A 24787-nucleotide genomic window follows, 5' to 3' on the forward strand; every position below is an offset into this window, starting at 1 on the left:
AGAGGCAGCCTGGGGAATGATCTCCGAAGATGTGACAACTGAAACCGTGGGCATGGATAAGATTGTCACAGAGTCACTGGGGATGTATGACAGCAATGTGTCTTAATATTTCCCTAGAGAGGAAATGTAAAGGGGGAAGAACAGAGGCCTAAGGATTCATGGTCCTCTTAAACAGGCGTGGATGGTGCCCGTGTCCCTGCTCCAGCAAGGTCTATGGTGCCATGCCAAGAACTGTAGATGAGACCGTTGATTTGCTCCTCTGCAGAGAAGTTCAGTAAGGCAGCCTTGGCCAGTCCAATGCAGGAAGGAGGAGGGAGTGGTAAAAAAGAAGCCAGGGGCTCAGATGGCTTTTTCAGGGAGCCTGGCTTTGAAAGAAAGTCAGATGTAGGGAGAGAGCAGGAAAGTCACAGGACTGAGTTACTGGGACTGTATGATACTGATGTGTTTGCTTTGTTCCAATTACTTTTTTTATTTATCAGAAATGAATGAACAACCAGCAAAAAACAATTCTGCTCAAGAGGGACACACAGATCAAAGTTCTCCTGAGAAGAACCATCAAATCACACAGAAGCAACTGGTATGGCATATGGATGTTATGCCTGCATGGTATTTGGAAAGGTCTCAACGTGGGCATCTCTGAGATGACCCTGGACTTGGGAGGGAAGGTGGACCCAGTAAAGACTGCACAGACAGGACCTCTACTCCTGTGCTGATGGGCATTTCCCTCTTCTTCACTGGAGCCCACGGGGCTGGCTTCCCCTCACATATCTCTTCTCTGCCTCTTTGTCCCTTGATTTATAGCCCAGTGTTCTGTGCAATAAAACCCTGCCCTTCAAGTAGGATATGTGTGGAAAATGTAGTTAAATGTAGTTAAACGTGACAAACCCTTATTTAACAAACCTTTGTTTTTTTCCTATTATGGGCTAGTCATGGTTCTAAAACTTTGTATGTATTCCACTTGTATATAGTCCTTATAACAAGACACTAGGGTTTACCCCATTTTGCAAGAGGAGAAACTGAGGCTTAGAGATGTAGGAACTTGCTGAAGGCCCACCACAAACAAGGGGCAAAGTTTGAACACAGGTAGGCTTACCCTGCTTTCTTTGTTCTGAAACTCTTGCTCTGCTACCAAGAATAACAACAGATGTATACTTCACAGCTACACCTAAAGACAGGATTGTTTTATCTGGTTAAGTTTGTAAAACAAACCCATACACACACACCCAAAGTGAAAATGTAAAGAATCATATATGAATTATTTTATATGGGCAAGACTATTATTAAACTAAATAAACTGCAGATAAGCCTGAGATTCTATTACTAAAGTGCTACATTGAAATTCATACTTTGCAAGTTTTGCTTGAGTTTCCAGGTATGGTATTTCATCCATTTGTCAGCCTATATATTTTGGGGTCAGATTCTCTTCGAAAATTCTTCAAAAGAGCATTCATATCTCTTGTGACAGATGTACTGCAGGCTCAAAATAAGTCATCAGGATTGACTGAAGCATCTTTTGCTGTTTTTCTTCCCAATAAGGCTCCATTTCATTTTGCAGTATAAATATTCTGAGATGAACTCTTTTGAAATTTTTCACTGACTCTCTAGGAAATCATTTTAGCAAGATTTTCTTCTTCAGATCTGGCTTTGACTGGGTGTGGGTTTTTCAGGTGCCTGCACTGTGCACCGCAGCCCTGATGGAGTCCACCTTCCCAGGGCAGGGAATAGTTCTGAACCACAGCTCAGGGCACTGAAGGGTGATGCTGTGTGTGCTGTGGTTTGAGACGCTTTACCTGGGCCTCTTCAGCCAACAGCTGCAGAAGGGTCTTTACACCCTGTGCTTAACCACCATCAAATGCCAGTTATGACTTTCATCCCCATCACATTTGAGAAGCCAACTGGCGTTTTGTGGGTATAAAAGGAAATCTCTTCCTGCTTGATTGTTTTTCATATTTTTATTACAGGAGTTTTATACAATGGATTTCTTTCTTCAGAAAGAATGACCAAATTTGAGGAAATTTATGTCATCTTTTGAAACTTAATCAGATTAAACAGTTTATTTCTCTCAGTAGAGCATCTATACTTTCATGGCATTATGGTAAAAGTTACAGAAAGTTCATTTTGATACCATGTAAAATGGATAAAACTATCCAGTTTTACCACTAATACATTTTATTTGTTTCATAGCAACAGATAGAGCGGCAGTTAAAGTACTTGGCCTTTCAAAACCCTGGACCACAGGTGGCAGACTTTAATCCTGAAATAAGGCAGCAGAGAAAGAGAGCTCGGAGGTCAATGATGAATGAGTGTTTTTCTGTAAAATACAAGTAAGACCATGATTTATTATATCTGATTGATAGGATTTTCAGTTGTATGAGTTCTCCTTGATGGAGCAAGGCAATTAAAGGTTGCCTCTTCATTTTGATTATAAATATATTTTCTAAAGTATAAAATCATTTGTCTGGAAGTTAGCAGCTTCAAGAAATAGGCTATAATCCCAAACTAGGTATCAGTTTTTTAAACAAAAGGCTTCAGAAGCCCTTGGACTACAGTAATAGCTTTAGTAGTAGAGATGATTATAAGAAGGATGGAGGGAGAAATACTATAACCAAGGGAATAGATTCAGGTATCAAATGGGCACAGGAGTATCGTAAGAATAATGATTTCTAGCACATCAGAAGTATAAACTAAGAAAACCATAAAGTTCAACTATATTAAAAGTAAGAATGTATGCCAATTAAAAGGCACCCTAAAAATCATGTGAGACAAATCACAGGGAGAATTGAGTTCTAATTTAAAAGATCAGTATCCAAAGCATATACAAGTCAGTAAACAAAACATAAATATCCTAACTGAAAAACGAGCCAAACAATGAATAAGCATTTCATAGAAGAAAAAGCTAATGGACATTCAGGATCCTGCATCTCATCAGTAAGGTGTAGGGAAGTCCTCCACCCTCCGGAGGGGCGGGAAGTTCAGTCTGGTGATATCAATGGTGATGAAGCTATGGGACATGAATTGAGCGTAAGATGGTATCACTATTTAAAAACAGCTCGGCATTGTCTATGTACCTTATGAACTATCCTCTTCACTCCTGGGAACATATCCTGGGAAAACTCTTATACATGTACAACAGGAGACATGTTCAAGAAATTTCATAGCATTGCTGCAATAGTAAGAAAGATAAAGTAGTAATAATCTAAATGCCCATGCATAATGGAAAAGATATGTAACTTATACAGTACAATACATATAGAAGTGAAAATATTTTAATACAGCTAGATGTACCATTGTGGATGGATCTTAAATCATGATGTGGGATAAAAAAGCAAATTAAAGAAAGGAAAATGCAATATGCATGAAGCTACATATACACAGGTGGCTAAAAGGTGACAAGGAGATGATTGTTATTACATCAAGGTGTGCTTCCTCTTGGAGGGCAGGGTAGAGGGATGCAATGGGTGGGGCATGAAGGGGGCCACAAAGGTGTAATAGCCTTTTATCAAACCAGGCGGTAGACACACTCTTCTTTATGCACATGTTTTGTATGTATGATGGCTTAGAATTTTACGAAAGATAGCATCAGGTGGGCAGGAAACCATAAAAATCTGTTTCGATGTTTGAGTTAAAGCGAGCATTTTGGTTAAGACAAAGGGAGAAGGTCAGAATCTGATCGGTGCTCTGTTGACTTCATGACCAACCATTTTCAATCTCTTTGTGAGCAGACACCTGAACTTCCTGGTGGGCATGGGAGAGGGTGTGGAGGTCTGATTCCAGAGATGAAATGCTTCAAATGTAAATCCTCACTGGAAGGCATTCCCGCAGATGTGAGATCAGGCAGCAGGTGGACACAATGATCCTCAACCTTCCCTGCTTTGTTAGGAGAGGGAAGAGGCTTGGACAGCATTGCTTAACTGAACGGGAACAGAGCAGGTGTTATGCCCACTTGGAGATACAGAGCACAGAAGTTTATAATTTTACCCCACTAGCGCAGGGCCAGCCTTTTTAGACTTCACTTGTTAATGAAGGATGTGGACAGGACACTTTCATCATGCTGAGGCTTTCAAGCAGCTTGATTTTGAAGGGTTTATTTCCAGATGGTTTGGTTTTGAGAGGGTGGCAGAATTCCTGTGAAAGTCTTTGCCTCCCGGAGGTGTTGTAGAGGCTGGCAGAGCAAGTGAGTGAACCCTATGTGAGGTGTAGACCCTGGCACTCTGTGGTACAGAATTTATTCCCTTCTCTCGGAGTTTACAATGGATCCTACCAGCTGGCCACCTGCTTTCTCCCTCCACAGTAGTTAAAAAGCAGAATCAGGAAGTGAAGCAATGGTAGCTGCAAACTTTTTAACAAAGGAGTTTTGTTTGTTGAATGATGATGGTAAAGGACAGTTCCAATGCTTATCTTAAGTCATTAAAATGGTCACTGTATTTACTAGAGTGCTTTTTCTTAGAAAAGAATGAGACTATAATTTTTTAGGGAAAATTCCATCAAGAATAGCTGTATTTTTTTTATTAAGGTAGTACTGATATACAATCTTATGAAGGTGTCACATGAGCAACACTGTTGTTTCAACATTCACCCATATTATCAAGTCCCTCCTCCCCACACCCCATTGCAATCTCACTCCATCAGCTTAGTAAGATGCTCTAGTCATTAACTATCTTTTCCGTGCTATACTGCCTTCCCTGTGACCTACCTATATTATGTGTGCTAATCATAATGCTCCTTAATCCCCTTCTCCCTCCCTCCCTCTCCACCCACTTCCCTTTGTTAACTGCTAGTCCCCTCTTGGAGCCTGTGAGTCGGCTGATGTTTTGTACCTTCAGTTTAGCTTTGCTGTTATACTCCAGAAATGAGTGAAATCATTTGGTACTTGTCTTTCTCCTGAAAGTACTAGCTTATTTCACTGAGCATAATAGCCTCTAGCTCCATCCATATTGTTGCAAATGGTAGGATTTGTTTTGTTCTTATGGCTGAATAATATTCCATTGTGTATATGTACCACTTCTTCTTTATCCATTCATCTACTGATGGACACTTAGGTTGCTTCCATTTCTTGGCTATTGTAAATAGTGCAGCAATAAACATAGGGGTGCATATGTCTTTTTCAAACTGGGCTCCTGCATTCTTAGGGTAAATTCCAGGGAGTGGAATTCCTAGGTCAAACGGTATTTCTATTTTTAGTTTTTTGAGGAAACTCGCTTTCCACAATGGTTGTACTAATTTACATTCCCACCAGCAGTGTAGGAGGGTTCCCCTTTCTCCACATCTTCACCAACATTTGTTGTTTGTCTTTTGGATGTTGGCCATCCTAACTGGTGTGAGGTGATATCTCATTGTGGTTTTAATTTGCATTTCTCTGATGATTAGTGATGTGGAGCATCTTTTCATGTGCCTGTTGGCCATCTGAATTTCTTCTTTGAAGAAGTGTCTGTTCAGATCCTCTGCCCATTTTAATAGGATTATTTGCTTTTTGTTTGTTGAGGTGCATGAGCTCTTTGTATATTTTGGATGTCAACCCCTTATCAGATATGTCATTTATGAATATGTTCTCACATACTGTAGCATGCCTTTTTGTTCTACTGGTAGTGTTCTTTGCTGTACAGAAGCTTTTTAGTTTGATATAGTTCCACGTGTTCATCTTTGCTTTTGTTTTCCTTGCCTGGGGAGATATATTCATGAATTGCAGATTTCCTTGCCTGGGGAGATATATTCATGAATGTCCAAATATATCTGCAACTTTGCTGAATTCAGATACTAGATTCTTTAGGGTTTTTTATGTACAATATCATGTGTATATTCAAGAGAGTTTTGCCTATGTTTTGTTCTAAGAGTTTCATAGTTTCATGACTTACATTCAGGTCTTTGATCCATTTCGAGTTTACTTTTCTGTACGGAGTTAGACAGTAATCCAGTTTCATTCTCTTGCATGTAGCTGTCCAGTTTTATCAACACCAGCTGTTGAAGAGGCTGTCATTTCCCCATTGTATACCCATGGCTCCTTTATCATATATTAATTGACCATAAATGCTTGGGTTAATATCTGGACTCTCTATTCTGTTCCACTGGTCTATGGGTGTGTTCTGTGCCAGTACCAAATTTTCTTGATTACTGTGGCTTTGTAGTAGAGCTTGAAGTTGGGGAGTGAGATCCTACCTGCTTTATTCTTCCTTCTCAGGATTGCTTTGGCTATTTGGGGTCTTTTATGGTTCCATATGAATTTTAGAACCATTTGTTCTAGTTTGTTGAATATTACTGTCAGTATTTTGATAGGGATTGCATTGAATCTGTAGATTGCTTTGGGCAGGATGGCCATTTTGACAATATTAATTCTTCCTACCCATGAGCATGGGATAAATTTCCATTTATTAATGTCCTCTTTAATTTCTCTTAAGAGTGTCTTGTAGTTTTCAGAGTATAGGTCTTTCATTTCCTTGGTTAGGTTTATTCCTAGGTATTTTATTCTTTTTGATGCAATTGTGAATGTAATTGTTTTCCTGATTTCTCTTTCTGCTAGTCCTTTATTAGTGTATACGAATGCAACAGATTTCTGTTTATTTATTTTGTATCTGCAACTTTGCTGAATTCAGATATTAGATCTAGTAGTTTTGGAGTGGATTCTTTAGGGTTTTTTATGTACAATATCATGTCATCTGCGAACAGTGATGGTTTGGCTTCTTCCATACCAATCTGGATGCCTTTTATTTCTTTGTGTTGTCTGATTGCCGTGGCTGGGACCTCCAGTACTATGTTGAATAAAAGTCGGGAGAGTTGGCATCCTTGTCTTGTTCCTGATCTTAGGGGAAAAGCTCTCAGCTTCTCGCTGTTAAGTATAATGTTGTCTGTGGGTTTGTCATATATGGCCTTTATTATGTTGAGGTACTTGCCCTCTATACCAATTTTGTTGAGAGTTTTTATCATGAATGGATGTTGAATTTTGTCAAGTGCTTTTTCAGCATCTATGGAGATGATCATGTCGTTTTTGTCCTCCTTTGTGTTGATGGTGGTGGATGATGTTGATGGATTTTCGAATGTTGTACCATCCTTGCATCCCTGGGATGAATCCCACTTGATCGTGGTGTATTATCCTTCTTGATGTATTTTTGTATTCGTTTTGCTAATATTTTGTTGGGTATTTTTGCATCTATGTTCATCAGGGATATTGGTCTGTAGTCTTCTTTTGTTGTGGTGTATTTGCCTGGTTTTGGTATTAGAGTGATGATGGCTCCATAGAATGAGTTTGGAAGTGTTCCCTCCTCTTCTATTTTTTGTTAAACTTTAAGGAGAATGGGTGTTATGTCTTCTCTATATGTCTGATAAAATTCAGTGGTGAATCCTTCTGGTCCAGGGGTTTTGTTCTTGGGTAGTTTTTTGATTACTGCTTCAATTTCATTGCTGGTAATTGGTCTGTTTAGATTTTCTGCTTCTTCCTGGGTCAGTCTTGGAAGGTTGTATTTTTCTAGAAAGTTGTCCATTTCTTCTAGGTTATCCAGTTTGTTAGTATATAGTTTTTCATAGTTCTCTCTAATAATTCTTTGTATATCTGTGGTGTCTGTAGTGATTTTTCCTTTCTTGTTTCTGATTCTGTTGATGTGTGTAGATTCTCCTTTTTTCTTAATAAGTCTGGCTAGGGATTTATCTATTTTGTTTATTTTCTCAAAGAACCAGTTCTTGGTTTCATTAATTTTTTCTATTATTTTATTCTTCTCAATTTTATTTATTTCCTCTATGATCTTTATTATGTCCCTCCTTCTGCTGACTTTAGGCCTCATTTATTCTTCTTTTTACAGTTTCAATAATTGTGACTTTAGACTGTACATTTGAGATTGTTCTCCCTTCTTTAAATAGGGCTGGATTGCTATTTCCTCTTAGAACTGCCTTTGCTGCATCCCACAGAAGTTGCGGCATTGTATGGTTATTTTCATTTGTCTCCATATATTGCTTGATCTCTGTTTTAATTTGGTCATTGATCCATTGATTATTTAGAAGCATGTTGTTAAGCCTCCATGTGTTTGTGTGCCTTTTTGTTTTTTTTGTTCAATTTATTTCTAGTTTTATATGTTTGTGATCTGAGAAGTTGATTGGTACAATTTCAATTTTTTTGAATTTGCTGGGGTTCTTTTTTGGCTTAGTATGTGGTCTATTCTGGAAAATGTTCCATGTGCACTTGAGAAGAATATGTATCCTGCTGCTTTTGAGTGGAATGTTCTATAGATGTCTGTTAGGTCCATCTATTCTAGTGTGTTGTTCAGTGCCTCTGTGTCCTTCTTTTCTGTCTGGTTGATATGTCCTTTGGAGTGAGTGGTGTGTTGAAGTCTCCTAAAATGAATGCATTGCATTCTATTTCCTCCTTTAATTCTGTTAGTATTATTTTCACATATGTAGGTGCTGCTGTGTTGGGTGCATAGATATTTACAATGGTTACATCCTCTTGTTAGACTGACCCCTTTATCATTATGCAATGTCCTTCTTTGTCTCTTGTCATTTTCTTTGTTTTGAAGTCTATTTTGTCTGACACAGTACTGCAACACCTGCTTTTTTCTCCCTATTGTTTGCATGAAATATCTTTTTCTATCCCTTTACTTTTAGTCTTCTTTATATGTTTTGAATGTTATCCCCTTATCAGATGAGTCATTTATGAACATATTCTCCCATACTGTAGGATGCCTTTTTGTTCTACTGATGGTGTCCTTTGCTGTACAGAAGCTTTTTAGTTTGATGTAGTCCTGTTTGTTCATTTTTGCTTTTGTTGCCCTTGCCCAAGGAGATGTGTTCATGAAAAAGTTGCTCCTGTTTATATTCAAGAGTGCCAATGTTTTCTTCTATAAGTTTTATGGGTAATCTTTTAGAGTGCTGCTTCCTCAGAGTCAAGGGGTCATATTTATGAAATTTGCTGCGTAATCATTTATTCTCCATGTTAAAGAACACTGCAGTGTCATGTGAGCGTGGCTCTCTTTCTTCACAGTGTTTTGAAGAAGTATGACGAAAGTGGCAAGCTCATCTTTAACGATGTTGATCTGTGTGACTGTCTGGAGAAGAACTGCCTGGGCTGCTTCTACCCCTGCCCCAAGTGCAACTCCAACAAATGCGGTCCCGAGTGCCGCTGCAGCCGGCAGTGGGTCTACGATGCCATAGTCACCGAGTCCGGAGAGGTCATCAGCACACTGCCTTTCGATGTTCCTGACTAGATGTTACATGGGGGATGATTTGTTTCTTTCTGTCATTTAAGCCAACCTCTTTCTCTTGGGTGAATTTTAGGGCTTGGGGAAACGTTGGAAAAACAGACTTCAGACTAGTGTTCTCTGAAGCCATAGAACCATGTAGAGCAGACAGTCATTCTATAACATTCTTATTTCTTCTTCCCATATTCCTTTACTTGTAACCAAATAATTTGACAGCAGATGGATACCAGCACCTCACTGACACCTGCATCTCAACTCTGCTCTCAAATTAAAAATCTTTCCTCTTTGCTAGTACCTGAGAAAATGTTGTTTTTCAGAATTCTGAAACTGAGAGCCTTTCTTACATGGAACATAGAGTCATAAATTTGTAATATAGTTACCCTTAGAATCTTACACATCACTAATTCTAAATCGGGAGTGCAGTTTTGGATTTAAAAAAAAACCCCAAACCTTGTGACTTTGAGCTGTATACTCATAGTCTTATTTTTTACTGTTAATGTTTTAATATAATTTAACTGGTAATACTTAGAAATATTTTTATTAAAAATTTGCATTTTACTTGTAAAATTGAGAAATGAGGACTTGAATTCCTAAAAGCCAGTGGTTCAGTTTTCTCATTGCAGGATCAGTATTTTAGAATTTTTTTCGCGAGAATAAAAGTTAAATTGCTATATAAAGACATGTTGTTGTATGTGTGCTAATTGGATGTATTGACATGCCATTGACTAGATACATGATGTGTTTTTTTTTAGCTCTGATACATTAGTAGGCACTTTATAGGAACTTAAACATGGCCTTCTTGGAATTTGTTTTTATAACAGTGTTCTGTTTGCTCTAAATAAGCAGCTCCCACACTTCAGTGTACATCAGAATCACAAGGGAGACTTGTTATATCATAGATTTTGCTGCCCCTGTGCCCAGAGCTCCAGATTTCTGAGGTCGGGGGCAAGGCTCAAGAATTTGCATTCCCCAGGGAATGATGCTGGTGGGGGGCCCACACTTTGAAAACCATTTCTTTAAGTTATGGTTTTAAGTTAAATATGGAGTTGTTTAAATAGAGTCATTTATAAATTTTTATAAAAAGATTAATAAGACCATTTGATTTTAAAGTAAACTTACTGTTAGTTTTCAGGGTTTATTTTTCTTTCATAACCAGTTTCTAAAACACTTATTTCTGCACGCTGCACATGTGCCATGGAAGGTTCACGATAATTCTGCACTTGTTACTTGATGGCATGTTTTCAGACTAAACAAAACTTGTGGAAGCCATGGTGTGCCTGCAGGATTCCTGTATGTGTAGCAGGAGAACTTACTCTGTTTTCCACAGAATTTGAGTTTTTTCAGATTCAACTCACTCTCAGTCTCTACTGTGAGCCAAACATTGTGCTAAGTGCTTCTGCCGCCTTACCTGTAACCATGTCAGCCCTATGAGGAAGGTGGGAAATCAAATCGCCTGAGCCAGAGCCTTTGAATGGCTCCAGAGGAATGAAGAACGTGCCAGCCAAACAGAGTGAGGGGCCCTCTTTTGGTTTATATCTTGTTTTGAGAATAATTGTTATTTTGTAGATGGCTACCGAATGAATTTTGTGTTACTTATTTTAGAGTCATATGATTTTAAATTTGAAAAGGAATCATACAGGTCGCAGCGAGTGAGTTAGTCAACAAATAATAACCAAGAGGCACCAGGCTAGACACAGGGGATAGAACTGTGGGCAAAACTCAGCTGGCTTCTGTCTCCATGAAGTTTACAGACTAAAGCCTGCCTTGATGTTGCTGTTTTCACTCTCACAACGGAGGAAATTTAGACCCGGTAAGAAAAAATGACTCAGTTAAGGACACACCGAAGAGCTGGCAACCTTGGTATTGTGAAGCCTAAGACTACATCAGTGTTCTTTCCATGGCATCAAGTATTTCCCTAATCTGCCTGATTATAAAACTCATTCAGGTGCTTTTAATAAATACACCTTCCTGCGCACCATCCCAAACCTGAGGAATCAGAACCTCTATGGATGAGGTCTGGAAATTCATACTTCTAAACAAGCACCCCCAGGTAAGTCTGATCAGGAAAGTTTGAAAAACTGCCTGATCACTGGTTGGTTATCTTCATATTAAAAAACAATCTCAGGCAAATTAACATTAAAGTATCTCCATCTTTTATCTCCTCTTGTCATTCAGCCTTAACCATTAGACCAGATAATCTGGTTTATAATTATCTGGTTTTAAAGGTGTGTTGGAAAATTGTGTTGGTAAGTTTTCCAAGTAAAGCAAAAGAATAAAACAAAGTTTAAAAATGCGTAATTACCAAGCAGATACCTCGTACTGCTTTTATGGAAAACTGGTAACATATTTGATGAAGTGCCTCTTTAGAAATCAGTTTATTTCATCTTGATCTAATGCTAATTTCATGCATTTTTTTAAAAGTCTCCTGAACTGAAGGATTCTTGTGAAAATAAATTGATGTGAATTGTCAGAAACTTATTTTGCAAGTGTCTAATTTTATCACAAAGTGAACAAAGCTCTTCAGTTATTTGAATTAAATTCAGATGGACAAAGAATCTAGCTGTATTTTCTGGTTACATTAACTAAGGAATGTCTTGTCAGTGTAATAGGGTTTTTCTCTTTCTGCTTGGCTGTTTGTCAATGCTGAGGGTGTGTCTTCATGAATATGTAATGTACAGGGAAATCTATTTCACTAGAGGTTGTTTAAATATAAACTGTTACATCCTGAAGGATTTAAGCAAGTCACCTTGTACCCATATGCAAAGGTTTGCAACCAGAATGCCATATCCCATCAGTTTGTGGAATAACTTTATCATAGAGTCTAATTTGTAAGAGTTAAAGAATATCCTTAGTGTCTGAGATCCTTCCAGACCTCCCCTTCCTCCCATCCTGCAGTATCCTGGATCTACGGCAGACAAGCCTTGGGATGCTAACTCATGGAAAACTCACTTAACCTCTCTTTTAGATATTTATCTGCTTTTCTAGAAAGTGAACAGTGCCGACTTGGATATTCTGGGGCTATCACAGAGTGTACTTCTATGATGCTTTGGAAACGTAAACATTTATGTGAGTAGCCTGCAGTGTTTGGTCATGCAGGCTGTCTGCTGCGTGTGTGCAGGTCATGCCTTTCACATGGACAACACTGCCACAACGACCCCAGAGCTGTAGGCAAAATGGCCCTGCCATCAGGTGCCATTTAATGTGTGGATTTCTTGTCTGGTATTTACTGACAGCATGTGCTAGACATTGAGTGCCTTAGATTAGTTCATAGCCTTATGTAAATGAAAAGAAAATCCTTATATCTTGTCTCTTTTTTCCTCCTTTTTTCTTTTCTCTCATTCTCCATGGTGTCTATCCCAGCAGTAGACAGTTTTCAGGTTATTTATAACATTGGTCCATATATATGATCTAGCCTAAGCAGTTTTCAGACTATTTCTTTATAAGAATCTGTATTTTAATCTAAATTTTTATATAATATGAATACTCTTTTTTAATATTTCCAGATTTCCCCAAATTCTGCTTTTTCCACAGTATTTTCCTTCACTCTGCAGAAAGGAAATGACTCATCATTGCTCTCCATGTGTAAAAAGCAGTTTATTTTGTGTTTGTAGTTTGAACAGATTTCCCCCCACACTTTGTGCGGTTGTCTGTGTTCTTTCTCAATTGGCCAAGGCTCAGGTCAGGTCTTGGCAATTCAAAGAGCTCAGGGTTGGAGTTTGTTTTTCTTTCAATAGTACATTCAGTTGCCTTGCATGATAGCTAACACTACTTAGGGACCCCTCATTCATTCATTCATTCATTCATGCATTTCACCAAGCACCTCTTGCTGGACTTATGGTTCCTTATGAGGTGCTAAAAATACAATGTGTAAAGAAAACAAAACAAAAAATAGCCTGGGATATAGGAAAGAAAAAGAAAACTCGGGCCATTTATGGCTGTGTCATTCCTTGTGTCTGAGGTCCCTACCTAGACAGCCTTCTCTGCACCTTGCAGAGTTGCCTGATGCTTGTTTTATGTATCATATCCAGCCTTTTTAGTGTACTTACCAAGATGAATAGAAAAAGGTACACCTTTCCCATCTTTCTAGAGGTGGAAGGCCCTTTTTGGTTTTGATTATCTAGGTAGTGCTAGCCTCACAAAAGGAATTGGGGATTACTTCCTCTTTTTTTGCCTCTGGAAGGCTTTATTTCAGATGACATTTTTCTTCCTTAAATATTTGTTGGAACTTGGCAATGAAATCATTTGGTCCTGAGATGGCAGTGGTGGTTCCTTTTATACACCCCCCCTCCACACACACACATTTTGTTAGAAGTTCCAATCTGTTTTCTTCAATTCTAACGCCAATTTAGGAAAGTAATGTTTTTCCAAGAATTATCCATTTTTTTCCCTAAATTTTCAAATTTGTGAACAAAAGTTGTGCAAAATTGTCTCGCCAGTGGGTTTCAGCCCCAGACAAGTTCACTGCGGATTCAATGAGACTGAAAAATGACAATGTAACATTCTTGGGGTGAAAGGGTTTATACCCAACTTTATTCCCACGGTGGCAGGTCAATCACCAGAATCCCGTCCACTCAGAGCGAGTCTGCATGCAGCAAGCTGGTCCCTGCCTCTGGGCCTCTCTGTCCGCACAGCTGTCTCAGTCTCTGACCTCGGCGCAGCCACCAGTCCTTTGCTCTGCTCTCCTGCAGCCTTGCAGCCATGCCACCGTGTTGCCCAGAGCACTGGGAGGAGCTCTTTATATAGGGTCAAAAACAACGTATTGGCCACACGTGTGTTGTGAGCAAGCCGATCAGGGCCTGGTGAGAATTCTGGCCATAGGAACCTTCACTTTCTCCACAAAAATACACTTCTTATCACCTTTAATTGTAAAATATCTTCTTCAAATTTTTAATTGTAAACTAAAAAGATAGTTACAAATCAGTGTCCTTTCAATAAATTCCTCACCCCCCTTGTTAGTCAAAGTTGGATTCCCTTGGGTATAAACAAAACACCCCACTAACCCAGGTATCATCCAGAAAATAGAGAAACAGTTATATTTAGTTGCAGCAAATTCCCTTTCAACAAACTTTCACAAGAAATGTGTTCCTTCTCTTCGTAATCTATACCTAAAGGCCTGATTTTAGAGGTTTAAGCTGCAGGCCTCTTGCTTCTTTTCAATTTCAACACGCCTGCAACCAGTTGAACCAGTATGCTCCTTACAGGGGGAACTGGAAAAGTGTTGATACAGCTCATAGAATGTGTGAACTGAAACAGAATACAAATTACCTAGTTTTGGGGAGTTACTACAGACTAGTCCCACAGAAAGAGACAGAGGAAGTGGGGGGTGGGAGAGATTTTTGGAACTGCTTGAGATTCAGAATCTCCCTCTAGCCTTAAAATGTGCTCTACAGTATTTGGCTGCAGAGTAGCATTGAATTATAAGACTTCTATGATTTTTACATATATTCTTGGATGATGAGGTTCATTTGCATTTTGCAGTTTTTAATAATCCACTTTCCTAAAAGCTTTGTAGAAAAGAAAGTTACATGCACGGTTTTGGCTCCCTCTCTTGGCCATTCATACAAACTTCAAGTTTTATACCAAGAATAAAACCAAGACACCACTATTAAAAAAGATGTGGGGTTTTTTTTTTTCTTTTCCCCAGAGCGTATTTCAATTTTTAAATTTAATGTTTCCAAACTTATGACAGACTTTTATATTGGGTCCTTTATTTATATTTAAGTACTTTTTTTGCTTCAGAGTTAAAACTGAACACAAAGGATGCATTTAGCAAATAAAAAATATTTCACATAAAATGTTAAACTCCCACTATGTCTCTTTCTCAAGCTGTCTGTGGGGAAGGTATCCAGTTGTGCAGATTGATGTGTTACTTGTGCCCAAGGCAACACCTTTCTGCCCCAGTTTACCAGGCCCCCAAGACATCACAGAGAGAAGAGGACCAGCCCAGAGACAATCAAGGCTGTTGCAAAAACAGGTGGAAGAGAAGCCAGGCAGGTCAACTCAATGCCCATGCCCAAGTGTCTCCCTTCTCAGGAAAACCAAAGCAAAACCAGTTGTAGAAAAGATCTCTTTTTGACCTGATGTCTACTGTTGACTCCTCCCTTTATCTGAACAGCCAGGCTTCTAGAAATACTATTCCACACTCACTGTGTCTCTTTCTTTGTCACCTATTTATTCACTTCTCAACTCACTGCGATCTGGCCACTCACCCCTCCGACCCAAATGTCCCTTGCCAAGACCCCCAAGGAACCTCCTGTGGCTAAAGCCCAAGGACCTGTATATCTTTATTTTGGCTGAGCTTCTCTTGCTGGTTCACTCTGCTGGCCACGCTCTGCTCTGTGAAACCATTTCAACCCTTGATTCCCCTTCCTTCCTCTCTGACTACTGTTTCCCAGTCTCTCTTATTGTCCTTTTGTTATTCATCGTGAGCTCACGTGCACACTCCTTGTTATGTTCACGCATCCTCATCTCCTAGCAGGGCAAGGTCTTGAGACAGCACACGAGGTTCCAATCACTAACTGAGTGACAGTGGGAAAGCTCCTCAGATTCTCACTGGGAGTTTCCTTATTTGCTAAAGTGGACCTGCCCACAGGATTGATGTGAGATATAATGAAATAGTATCTTGCAAAACATTTAAAACAATGCTGGGCGCACAGTAAGCATAGCTTGATAAATGGTGGTTATTTTGTATTCAGAGCATACTCAGTGCACCGTGCTCACTTCAGACATGGCACTTTTTTAAAACTTTGTATTTTCTTCTTTTTTGATCTCACATTAGTTTGTAAGTTCCTCATGGTGAGGAGATGTGTTTCTTAAGTTACAGATCTTAGGTTAATTATCATATATTTGTTACAATTAATGAACCAAGACCAATATATTATTGACTAAAATCCATACTTTAATCAGATCTATTAGTTTTTATCTAATGTCCTTCTCTGTTTGAGAGTTCATCAGAAAGGTGAAACTAACTGTAGACACAGAACTGAGAATGGGCTGGCATGTTTTTGAAACAATGAAGAAGCTGGGTGAAGAATCAAACATATCCTATGTATTATCTAATGAGGCCACATTAGGACCTGTCTGGCTATTTGACAATGGAATACTATTCAGCCATCAGAAAGAATGAAATTTTTCCATTTGCACAATATGGATGGACCTAGAAGTTATTATGCTAGGTGATACGTCAGTGTGGGTAAAACTGCAATATTTCCAGAATCTCTTGCCTGGCCTTAGTGCATCTGCATATCAGTAGATGTTTCCAAGGGGTGGACAGAAGTAGTCCACCTCCATATCAATAGGGAGCGAGGGCATATCTGGACCGGAGAGGTTTGGTGGGGTCCCTTTTTGCAGCCGGGTCATGAGAGATGGGCAAGCAGAAGTGGACAACTGCTTGTAAGCAATAAACGGGTTTCTCCCACTTTATTTCTCCCTTTGACTGATTTCAGCTTCAAAGGTTATTTGCCCCAGACTGGAAACATATTCTCCCCCCAGAGTTACAGTCAGAGAAAGACAAATACTGAATGATTTCAGTTTTTGAGGAATCTGAAAAACAAAACAAAACAAAGAAAAATAGTGACAGACTCATAAATACAGAGAACTGGCAAGTGCCAAAGCACAGAGGGATGAGGGGATGGGTGAAATAGGTGAAGGGGATTAAGAAGTACAAACTTCCAATTATAAAGTAAAGAAGTCACAGGGATGAAAAATACAGCATAGGGGATAGAGTCAATAATATTGTAATAACTTTGTAAATAAAAATGAAAACAAAAAAACTCTCTGCTTACATTGCCTATGTCATCCCTGAGTAGGTGAAACAAAATAAGCAAAATATTTCCACAGTCCATAAGCCATATTCAGACTACAGTTCTTCAGGTTGTTACCCTTGCACAGATTAATAAAAGATTAAGAAATTGTAGTCAATTTATTTTTTACCCTTAAAAAATAATTAAATGTATTTCATTTAGGATATCTTGAAGATTAAGAAATCCGTACTTTTAAAACTTTATTTCACCAATTTTGTCCATTTTAAAATTAGTTCTCTTAATTTTGCATTATCAAACAATAAATATTTAATTTCATAAACATAATTCCAATTTTAACTAAATCTTAGTTTTAGATGGAGTTATTGTTCACTACATGCCCCAGCACCTTGGTTCCTGAGTTATTTTCACTAGTCTCTTGGTTGACTTGTTTCCAGCTACCGTTTTCCCCCCCAAAAGTCATGAAAACTGTGAATGCAATCATGTTTGAGAATACCTGACTTTTGCTTACTAACTGAATAACGTCTTGGCTGGACATAATGCATTTTTCTCAAAACTTTGTAGACGTTGCTATGGAGAATTCTAACACTTCTTGATTCTTTTTCCTCTTGTGGACTTTTTTCACCTGGATGCCTGAAGAATTTTTTCTTTATCTTTGGAGTTTGGCAATTTTATTAGAATTTCTCCCAATATTATCATTCCATATCAGGTTCCTCAAGAGAACAGTATGTTCTTTTAGCAAACTACAGATTTGGTTTTTCCAACATTATAGAGAAATTGTCTTCTTCTATGCATTTTTGTGATGATCCCGTAGAAGAGAGATTGATGGCCTACCCCAAATTTGGTTTGGTGTTGAGACTGATGATGCCAGGTCCCTCTTCTCCCCAAGAAAGTATGAAAAGTTTTATTAAACATAATGAGGCTTTCTGGGGAGAGCAGGGCAGGCTTCCAAGCAGGCCCGAAAATGACCTGAGAGATCAGGGAAGGGCCACTGGCTTGGGGTTTTATGGTGGTTAAGGAGGTTAAAAGGATGGTTAGTCCCTTTTTTTTTTTTGGTTTTGTAATGCTTTTTACATCTAATTTTGTCATTTTATCAAATTGTCTCTTGTTGTTCCACTGAATTAATTTTTTTTAGTTCTATCTTGAGCATTCACATGTGATTTTCTTCTGTATCTTAGGTTATCTTTTTATTCCAGATTGAACTTTTCATCTTTTTTTGCATGCTAAATACCTCAAGATTCACTCCACTTGGTTGAGGCAGGTCCAGTTCCTGAGGGGGGATACCGTGGCTTCAGATCAGCCCTTCATTAACTGTGGTGCCCCGGAGCTTCTGATCCTCTGAGTCGGCCTTGGCATTCACTTCCCTATTTTATTCTTTCACTTCCACTGAGTAGAGGGGAAGGATGAGGGTACCTGTGGACTTCAGCCCATGTTAGCAAGAGGTGAGGAGGTTGAGGGGAGGCTATTTTCACTGTGTCTTCAATGAAACCTTTCCCACTAGCTTTTTGCCTTTTTTTCTTTTTCTTTTCAGTTTTCATATTTCTAGCTTCTCATTAGTCATTTGGGATACTGGATGTAGTTGTGTATTTTCTGCCGTACTGCTCTACTTTTTTGCTTACCCAGAGACAGCAAAAGAGTGACTCCTAGAGATTCCTCTAGCCTCCACCAAGTCCTACATCAACCTTCGAAGACTTACATCCTCCGGGGATTTCCCATGACTTCCCCCTGGCTATTCATCTCCTTTCTGCTCCACTCCAAATTGAAGGAATACATAGAGAATTTTCATGGATTTGTGGGCACCCTCTTTTACTAGCACTATTTCTGCAGGTTAGGGATTATCTTTTGGACCCTCTTAGCCCGTGTAGATGCTCTGTTTCTTTCCTTTCAGGCATGTTATTAAGTTATGCTTCTTTTCCTTGTTTGTTTGCTGTCAGGTGGATTTCTCTTCGGTTGCTTGTTTATGATGCTTACCATTTTTATTTCCTTTAGTAGTCTGGGGAAGAGGGAATCTGTGATTGCACCTCATGTAACATGTCTATCTGGGAAACACCATTTGATCTTTTTAAACTGTGTTCATTGGTGAATAACACTGGAGAAACCACCCAACCTTTCATAAATCCTACGTGTAAATATCAGTCTTGTTAATGGCACAGGCCTCTGGGAGGTAGAATGAAGGAAACTAGGTGCAGTGGAGGGGTGATCACTTGAGATGGTTTTCAACTTTAAGAATAGCTTAGACAGGGATTTCTTTATATATCACGAAGCATATTTTTGCTACATTTTAATGAAAATATACCTATCCGCTTCCCCACCCTCCATTTGATTCAGGGTGGGTGAACACAATACTGTATTTTATGGACAGATGTGACCTGCAACCTTGATACTATTCCTTCTTTTCTTATTTCCCAAGCTTCTTGCTTCCTTTCCATATCACAGCCTGGTATGGAAATAATCAGAGAATAGCCTATGTTCCTATGTTCTTTATTCCTGATGTATCTCACATTACACAGGGACATTTATATAACCAACTCATAAACAAAAATACATAAGTTGAAAACGTCATTCCTGGGAATGGGGACAAAATGTGGAATGAACAATTACACATTTACCATTTAGAAGGGTGTTCTTCACCTACACCCCAATGGATTCATTCACACGTATGAGGCAAGTGATGAACACAGAGCTAAAAATGCAGCTGGAAACTGTGAGTGAGTGATGGTGTGGAGGGGGAGGTGTGTGGTGTGGTGGTGGGATGTAGGCAAACTGGGCCAGTGGCTTCTGCAAGCAAACGTGACAAAGCAGCTGATATGAGCTCTTGTATGGGCTAGTCACCTGGGACATAGCATGAGGACTTCCAGTCCTTGGCCTTATGTGACTCTAAACTACCTTTGACAGTTTACCTGAGAAACACAAGATGAGTTGCAGGACCACAGACTTTCACAGTATTAGGGACCAGGGCCAGATACTTAGTTACATTGCCAGAATAACTTGGGTACCTAATCAAATGCCTGTATCCCCAATTTGACAATATATATCAAGAGCCTTCTTAAAAGATTGTTTCAGCAGGACTGGGGTCCTGGGGCTAGGTGCTGTTCTGCTAGGTGAGTAGGTGTTACCCTTGCTCCAAAGACAATCATGTGCATCAGTGGCTGGAGTAAGGGATAGATTTGGGCTGGGCTCCTCTTTGTACCCAGGATTTACGAAAGGCTTGGAGGAGACTTCTGGGGAAAATAAAGGCTCAGAGCTTGGCTCTACTTCACTGAGTGTCAAGGACATAAATGATGCTTAGTAGGGGGAGGCTGAGCTCAGACTGAGGTTCTAGTGCAGGATATTATATTGCCATGGGACCTTTGAGAAGGAACCCACCAAAAGGGAAGGGCCACCAACAGGACATAGGTCACACCTAGAAGGAAGTGTTAGCTCCTGGGACACTGTGGAGGGCTGCCACCAATGTCACTCCCACCTGTGCTGTGACAGACTTTGGTGAAACAACCAGGCAGATGGGTATTGAAAAGCTGCATCAATAAAGACCTGAAGCGCTCAAAGCCCTAGCAACTCTATGCTGAGAATCTGTCTCCAAGTTAAGGACCTCCCCAGATAGCCTCAGCCTTACCATGTCCCAGGCTTTGGTGTGTTGCTCCACTTTTCCAATAAAGTGGCCCCTGGGAACTGTGAACTGTTCCCATGGTTTAGAGGCCCTGCCACTTGCTGCCACCCTCTTCAGGGTGGGAGGAGATATCCGAAGGTGCGTATGGGCAGAGACTGCACCACGGGTTGTCTTCTCCTACAGCTCCAGGACTCAGTTCCTACTTGACCAGACTCTCAGAAGCTCTGTATTTTCCAGTGGCCGCCTAGGGGCGCCAGGTGACATACCCAGGAGAAGGGGGAGGTACAAGCCATAAGACATATTTTGACCAAAGAGATAGAAGATTGGAAAGAGTCTGCGGACAATTCCCCCCACCCCTACTCCCACCTCCTGGCTGTTCCAGTACACAGTAACTTGAAATAGTCTCTCTGGAACTATTTCACAGTACTGAGAAACTATGTTTTGCAGCTGTACCTGGATGGGTAACACACCACCTTCTATTTGCTTCCTTCCTTTCCTTCCCTTTTGCCCTCATTCCTACTTTCCTACAATGGCAGCCCCCCAATGAAGCACTAATATATAATTCAGGTTGTTTTTGAGAGAGCCCAGGCGAGCACAGAAGGTGTAAAAAGGTGACTTAGGTGGAAGTTTGCAGTGAAGGTAAAGGTATGGAAGAAATGTCGAGGCATTTGGCATGTTCAGTAGCTGGAATAGATCAGGGGCAGCAGATCTGGGCTCTGGATCCATAATAAAGATGGGGAAAAAAATTTGGGGATTGGGAGAAACTGTGGTTATGGAATTATGTCTCCAGGAGGTACATTTCCTGTTCTCTAGCAGGTGGCAACAGGTAGATGACTACAAGGAGTTTTTCATGGATGATTATGCCTATACTCCAAAGGCCACAGAAACATTTTGGGTAAGCTTCTCATTCAAGAGGTGAAATTATTCATTGCATCAAGTCTTTGTAGCAATAAGTGGAAATAAAAAGTGATCATACCTTTAGGGAAAATGAGAACTGGAGCAAGAGGCTGTGACACTGGATACCTTTTTGCTGAAACCCTGCAAGTCTGTGCCTTGTTTTGGGAGGGAGGGGAGAGGGTTTCTGTACACACACATCACGTTGGTTATTTCTCCTCACAGTTCAGGGTAGGAGACATTATCCTTACTGCCATTTGGTGGATCAGGAATAAGAAACTTTAAGTAAAGTGCTTCATCCCAAATTACACAGATTAAGAGCTCAAATCATCTTGATGTCCTTTTGCTATGGTTCTAAAGGGAACTGAGGAGGAAGTAAACTTCACCAGAGATCAAAATGGCTTTAACTGGTTAGTGGCTGTTCTCTAGGCAATGAATCAAGACAAAAGAAAAATGATTTGAAAATTGAGGGAACTGGAACCCTTTTAAAATTGTGCCAGGTAGCGTCTGTGTTTCTATCAGAGACCTATAATTTATGTAGATTTCACATACATCTTTTTCAGATACTGTATAAATTGGGGAGTGTGTGGAGTGTTGTGGAACTAAATGTATTTGTATGTGTTCAACACACTGTATAATTGACTCAATTATCCATGTGGGGATTATTCACTTCTAATTTGCAATCTGGCTTCTTCTTTCAGTTAGGATATTTTTGGGCTGCTCTAGGAATGCCAACTAATTTAAATAATAGTTTAAGTAAAACATAATTAGGTAGGAAAATTAAATTCAATCTTTTGCCAGCTTCTGAAGATTCTACAGCTGACATTTAATTAACACATCCACTATCGTTTCGTTCTCCAATGTCATTTTACCACTACACGATTTTATTGCTTTCCATAGATTAGTGCTATAGTTCCCTGTCTGGCTTTCTTGCTTACCTCTTTCCAATCCAATCATTCTGCTGAGGTAATCTTCAAACCGCAGCCGCCCCACGACCACCCGCCCCCGCCCCGACAACAAAAAAACAAAACAAAAACAAACTACAGCTCATCACAAAAGCTTATTTGCTTGAAAACATTTAATGGTTTTCCAGTTCTCACCAGATTTAAGTGCACATGGCCACAACCTATCATTCAAGGATTCTTCATGCTATCTGCCTCAGGAAGTTTTCCTGGGCCTACTACCTCCGATGCTTGATCACTGCTCCCATTTCCTAATGGCTTTAATGCCCCGCCTTTGAAGGCAGACCAAGGTATTGTGAAACTGTGTTGTCTCCCTAATCTCCTGTGAGATCCTTAACGCCAGTCTCTGCCGTGATTCCTCTCCTTCTATGCCATACCTAGCTCAGGGCCTTAACCCAAGGAGGGAGCAACAAATACTGATCCATCTGCACTGCTGGCAACCCCCCAGGGCAGGAATCTTATCCCAAGCGACTAGCACAGCGCCTGGCACACATTAGGCGCTCCATAAATACCATTGCACGACATAAGGTACACACCGCAAGCTCCGTGCAGCATCCTGCAGAGCTCCGGCGCTGCAGACCCGGCAGGGTCAAACCATCGTCCCGCGCGCAGGCCGGGGCGGGGGCGTCGCCTCTCTTGCGAGGTGGGCAGGGGGCTCCACGCGGAGACCGGACCCACAGCATCTCCACCGGCCGTTCTGCAGAGGCCAGACACCGCGGGAATGCTCCAACTTTATTAAAAAAAAGTATATGAATATGTACCCAAGCCTAAATGTGTATATTTATACACACCACACAGTATGTATTGTGTGTATTTTATGAATTATACATAAAAAATACACACATCTATATCTAGGTATGTATATACACATATAAGCACATATATAAAAATGTAAATATGTGTACAGGCTGAACTCCGAACGGTAAGATCGGCGGGCAGGACCCCGGTGACGCCAAAGTCTTCCCGCCCCGGCAGCACGCAGGACAGGGCTGGGGCGTCCCGCCCGGGGAGCAGGGAAGGAGCGCGGCGTGGGCCTTCTGGCTTTCCGTCTGCCGCGGTGGCCATTGGCTGGCGCTAGCCAGCTGACCAGCGCCGGCGTGCGAGGGAGGCTCCAGAATGGCGGCGTCCGCGGCGCTGATCCTCCCGGAGAGCCCCAGGTAGCCGCCCCCGAGGGGGCGCGGACGGTCAGCGCCCGCTGCCTGCGTGCCCTGCGCCACCGCGGCGGGGCCGGGCTGGGCCGGGTGGGCCCGGGGCTGGCGCCAGGGCGGTGCGGGCCCCGCGGCGGTGCGCGGGGCCCCGGCGGCCGCAGCCGAGTTCGGCCCTGCGGTGCGCGGTCGGCGCCGCTGTTCCCAGGGCGGGGTATCGGCAACACCCAAGCCTCCCTGGAAGAGTGCCGGGTCACGTGGGAGGCGTTCTGCTTCCGTTTTCGGGTCTCAGACCTGGTGATGAGAAAGGCTCCCGTCGGTCCCGGCCGGTCTTTGGTACCAATACGTGTGAATGTCCCTTTTCAGTCACAGTAGAATAGGCCTCCGGCCAGGAGGTTTTACCTGGCAACCGTATCTAGCCAGAATTCAGTAACATTGCTTTTGTTTTCATTTCATTTATTTATTTATTTAGTTCATTTTCTACCTAGGGAAGATGAGATCAGGTGTCCGTGGTGGTTATACAAGGTTCTCTTTTAAAGTGAAATTATTTAGGGAAGAATGACTCTATTTGACGAAAAATAAAATTAGGTGGTGTGTGGATGCGAACAAAGTGCGAGTAGTCAAAGTTGGAACATAACTTCTTTGTGGCTGGATTGAGCAGGAATCTTGAAGAGGAGAGCTGTCATTTTAAAGTTTCTCCTCCTTCCTAACACCAGTTCCTTTCCTCCTTCCTAACACCAGTGCCCTGAGCAACACACACTGCATCAGTAGACTGTTTCCAATATGCTGCAGTAGAATTGTTTTTACATCATTTAAAGTTGATTATTGCAGTGGAAGCAGGGTTTTAAAACAACTGTGTACTTAGTGCCCTGAAATGATTTCGTTTGTAGTCTCTTTAAAGCTCCCATTATCTGCCATGCAGCATTCTTTTCTTTATATTTTTGGTCTTATTGCCATTTCCCTCCTCCCCGTTTTTCCAGAGTTCCATTTTGGGTTAAGTAGCTTCTTACACACCCACTGCTGAGTTAATGCAACTCCCCCCGTAGTAGTTTGCCTTACTCAAAAGAGAGACAATTTGCCAAATGGACTTTTTCAGCAGAAATATTTTGGGGAGGCATCTTTTTGGAAATGTCCTGTCTCCTTTGCTAGCCATCCTCTGCTTTTGTTTTGCTCAGACTAACCTTATTATGAGAGTTGTTGAAATGAAACTTAATACTGCAGTTATAGAAAACTGTACCCA

General features: G+C 40.7%; 2 protein-coding genes across 11 annotated transcripts in view; both read left to right on the plus strand.

Annotated features, from left to right (window-relative positions):
* The first annotated feature begins 481 nt into the window (after positions 1 to 481).
* Positions 482 to 9548, plus strand: ARL14EPL (ADP ribosylation factor like GTPase 14 effector protein like). Of its 2 annotated transcripts, none has more exons than XM_036894607.2 (3): positions 482 to 592; positions 2197 to 2324; positions 8963 to 9548. In XM_036894607.2, the coding sequence occupies exons 1-3, from the start codon at positions 482 to 484 to the stop codon at positions 9183 to 9185; spliced, it is 462 nt and encodes a 153-aa protein (XP_036750502.1). In that variant the 3' UTR covers positions 9186 to 9548. The 2 variants fall into 2 exon arrangements, with proteins under 2 accessions (XP_036750502.1, XP_036750503.1); XM_036894608.2 differs by having other exon boundaries at positions 482 to 577; positions 2185 to 2324.
* Positions 9549 to 23434: 13886 nt separating this feature from the next.
* The window catches only part of COMMD10 (COMM domain containing 10), a 185700-nt gene continuing 184347 nt past the window's right edge, over positions 23435 to 24787 (plus strand). For 2 of the 9 annotated variants that reach the window (XM_036894603.2, XM_036894602.2), the window contains exon 1: positions 23435 to 23559. In XM_036894603.2, coding sequence (XP_036750498.2) covers positions 23519 to 23559 — 41 coding nt within the window. In that variant the 5' untranslated portion in view covers positions 23435 to 23518. Of the gene's footprint in view, positions 23587 to 23859; positions 23977 to 24787 lie in introns of those variants that run through there. The other 7 variants (XM_036894604.2, XM_036894599.2, XM_036894600.2 and 4 more) reach the window with 7 other exon arrangements.

This window comes from Manis pentadactyla, chromosome 13, assembly GCF_030020395.1.
Source record: "Manis pentadactyla isolate mManPen7 chromosome 13, mManPen7.hap1, whole genome shotgun sequence".
Classification (NCBI taxonomy): domain Eukaryota; kingdom Metazoa; phylum Chordata; class Mammalia; order Pholidota; family Manidae; genus Manis; species Manis pentadactyla.